Source organism: Mus caroli, chromosome 12 (assembly GCF_900094665.2).
Source record: "Mus caroli chromosome 12, CAROLI_EIJ_v1.1, whole genome shotgun sequence".
In the NCBI taxonomy this organism is placed as follows: Eukaryota; Metazoa; Chordata; class Mammalia; order Rodentia; family Muridae; genus Mus; species Mus caroli.
Window position 1 is genome coordinate 14,234,017 of NC_034581.1, and position 3,327 is coordinate 14,237,343.

The following is a 3,327-nucleotide window of genomic DNA, read 5'->3' on the forward strand; positions in this document are numbered from 1 at the left end:
ATGGAGGCCACTGAGTGCATACTCTGCCCTGTAAGCCAGGGGCCACTTGCTAGCACTGAAGAGATGAGAAGTCTGGGCTGTCAGAGAAACTGGTACAGAATAGGACAAGGATAGGACAGCAAAGGTGGATAGCTCGCAACACCCGAAGCTGACAAGAGTCTACACTAGGGGGCGCTGTGATAGTTTTAACTGTCAACNTGACTCAGTTTAGAATCACCTCAGAAGTCATTAAGATTTAGTATTTATTTTCTACATGAGGGTTTGCCTGAATGCATGTTTGTGTAAGACGTTAGAGGCCAGGAAAGGGCACTGGGTCACCCTGGAACTGGAGTTACAAATGATTGGGAACCGCCCTATGGATGCTGGGAAGTTTATCCAGGACCCTCTGCAAAAGCAGCAACTGCTCTTAACTGCTGAGCCATCTCACCAGTCATAAAGGAGAGGCTTTGTTTGTTTGTTTGTTTGTTTTTTATAGACAAGGTTTCTCTGTGTAGCCCTGGCTGTCCTGGAACTTGCTGTTTAGACCATGTTGGCTTCAAAGTCAGAGATCCACCAGTCTGCCTCCTGAGTACTGGGATTAAAGATGTGTGCCACCACTGCTCAGCTCAGAAGAATCTTAATGAAGAATTATCTAAATCAGTGGTTCTCAACCTATGGGTTCCAACCCCTTTGGGGGATCAAATGAACTTTTCCCAGAGGTGGCATAAGACCAACAGAAAACACAAATATTCATATTCATATTCATAACAATAGTGTAATTATGGTTATGAAGTAGCAGTGAAAATAATCTTNTGGTTGAGGGTCACTACAACACAAGGAACTGCATTAAAGGGTCACAGTATTAGGAAGGCTGAGAACCACTCATCTAGATCATGGCAGTCTATGAGCATGCCTGTTGCGGGTTGTGTTGTTGGTTAATTGATGTGGGAAACCCCATTACTATTCTCTAGACAGGGGGCCTGAACAGTGTAATAAAGGGAAAAGAAGAGTATCAGAAAAAAGTGCAGAGTCTCTCTGCCCTGTGAGGTTTTAAAGCCTTGACTTCCTGAAGTGATGAATTGTAACCTAGAAGTAAACCAAAGAAAACTTCCTCCCTTAAGTTGCTTTTAGTCAGGGGATTTTTATCATAGTAAGAGAAATGGAATTTGACCTGCAGCCATAATTAGTCATGTCTCCCCAGTTGCCCCAGACCATGGTGGCTCTCCAGGTCTCTAAGTGGGGCTAGCAGCTTACTTCATGCCATAGAGTTCATTACCAAACCTCATGACTTTTGCTCCATCCCCACGACCTACACCTTGAAAGGAAAACCTGCTCTTACAAGTTGTCCTCTGACCACATGTGTGCCTCAACATGGCATGTGTGTGTGTGTGTGTGTGTGTGTGTGTGTGTGTGTGTGTGTGACAGGAGGAGAGTCAGAGAGAGACAGAGAGAGAGAGAGAGAGACAGAGAGAGAGAGAGAGACAGAGAGAGACAGAGAGAGAAAATACTGGACATTGTCCATTTTCCAGAGGGTTCCAGACTTTAAGCAGAGCACTGACTAATCCTACATCTCCCGCTTCCATCCCTTAGGCAAACTGTCCCTGGAAGAATTCATCAAAGGTGCCAAGAGCGACCCATCCATTGTCCGGTTGCTGCAGTGTGACCCCAGCAGTGCTAGCCAGTTCTGAGGGGAATGGGCTTTTGGACATTTGTGAGAAACACAGGCTTGGCCTGCCATCTTCAGCTTTGCTTGTAAAAGTGGATTCCTCCGTGATCTCTCCTGTTCTCCCAGGACCTGGGTCCAGGCAGCAATCGCACCCTCCTGACCTGGCCAACTGTGGCTTCCTCCTCCTCCCGTCCAGGCTGGCTCCTTCCAATGGTTCAAGTGTTCTCGACTGTAGGGCTCCTCCCTGCTCACAGAGGGCCTGGTGGCCCTTAAGGACACCAGACAGGACATTTCAGTATCTTACCAAGACCAGCTAATTTATTCTATGATCCCAGGTGATTTTGTGAGGATGAAAAAGATGGAGAGTAGACAGGCAAGCCCTTCCTATGCATGGCTCCACCTCCCTTGTTCATTTTCTCTGACCAAAGCCGCTTGCATGTATATACCGTGGTATCCTTACTTTTAATATATGAGTTATATGTACGGTGAGATGGACTATAATGTTCAGCCCCTATATTTAATGCCTCTGACTGCCTTTGAAGCATGGTCCCCTGTGGCCTGTGATTCCCCCCACCCCCAAGTCTGGCTGTGCTGTGATATTTATGCATTCATGATTTGCCTGATTCCACAGGAGATACATGCATGCCCAGGGCTGTGGACATCTGCCCTCCGTCCTGTAAATGCAGGTGTTTCTGTGTGCTCTGTCCTTCCTGTCGATTGGTCTGGCATATTAAAATGATCAAATAAACCAAGGTCTGTGAGTTTCCTGTGTTGCAGCATTCACCCTATTCATGGTGAATCTTGAGCAGAAGTGGGTCCCTCTTCTAACTGCCACTGTGTCTACACACATTCTATGCCTGTTCTACAATATCTGCCTAATGTCAAGAAAGCCTTGTGAAAATATAGGTTGACTGTTCTTGGCAGGTCTTACTGTGACATGCTGCCTCCCTCCCCACTCCCTCTGTGGTTTAATCAGCAAGGTAGCAGGAAAGCCAACTTCAAGAGAAAGGAGCAGGGTCAGCAGCAGCAGCAGTGAGGGGAAGACCTGGGCTCTCATTATCCTCTTCTGTGATCATGCCTATGTCTGGTCCCTAAAAGTGCTTCCATCATGAAGATGTTTGCCTTTTGTACCCAGAAGTCATCAGGAACCAATATGTTTCTCCCGATTCCCATGTCCCCCATGTCTTAGTTAAGGTTCCTGGTGCTGTGATGAGACACGAGGAACGATAGCAATTTGGGGAAGAAGGGTCTTATTTCACTCGCAGTTGATAGAACAGTTCAGCAACAGTGAGGGCAGGAACTCAAGCAAGATCAGGATGTTCTCTTAATTGCTGAGCCTTCTCACCATCCTGGCTTGCTTTCTTACACAGCCAAGAGGTGGCACCACCCACATCAATCATTAATCAAGAGAATGCCCTCACAGACTTGCCTACATGCCAGTCTGATGGAGGCATTTTCTCTGGAGTTTGTGTGCTTCGTTTTGGATTTTATTTTTTATTTTTTTATTTTTTTTATTAGGTATTTTCCTCAATTACATTTCCAATGCTATCCAAAAAGTCCCCAATACACTCCCCCCCCCAGTCCCCAACCCACCCACCCCTTGGCCCTGGCATTCCCCTGTACTGGGGCATATAAAGTTGGCAAGTCCAATGGGCCTCTCTTTCCAGTGATGGCCGACTAGG

General features: G+C 46.7%; 1 protein-coding gene across 3 annotated transcripts in view; it reads left to right on the forward strand.

Moving 5' to 3' along the window:
- LOC110306813 (hippocalcin-like protein 1) overlaps positions 1–2,397 on the forward strand; it is a 146,733-nt gene extending 144,336 nt beyond the window's left edge. For all 3 annotated transcript variants that reach the window (XM_021178930.2, XM_021178931.2, XM_029484918.1), the window contains one exon: positions 1,570–2,397. In XM_021178930.2, coding sequence (XP_021034589.1) covers positions 1,570–1,667 — 98 coding nt within the window. In that variant the 3' untranslated portion in view covers positions 1,668–2,397. The remainder of the gene's footprint in view (positions 1–1,569) is intronic.
- The last annotated feature ends 930 nt before the right edge of the window (positions 2,398–3,327 follow it).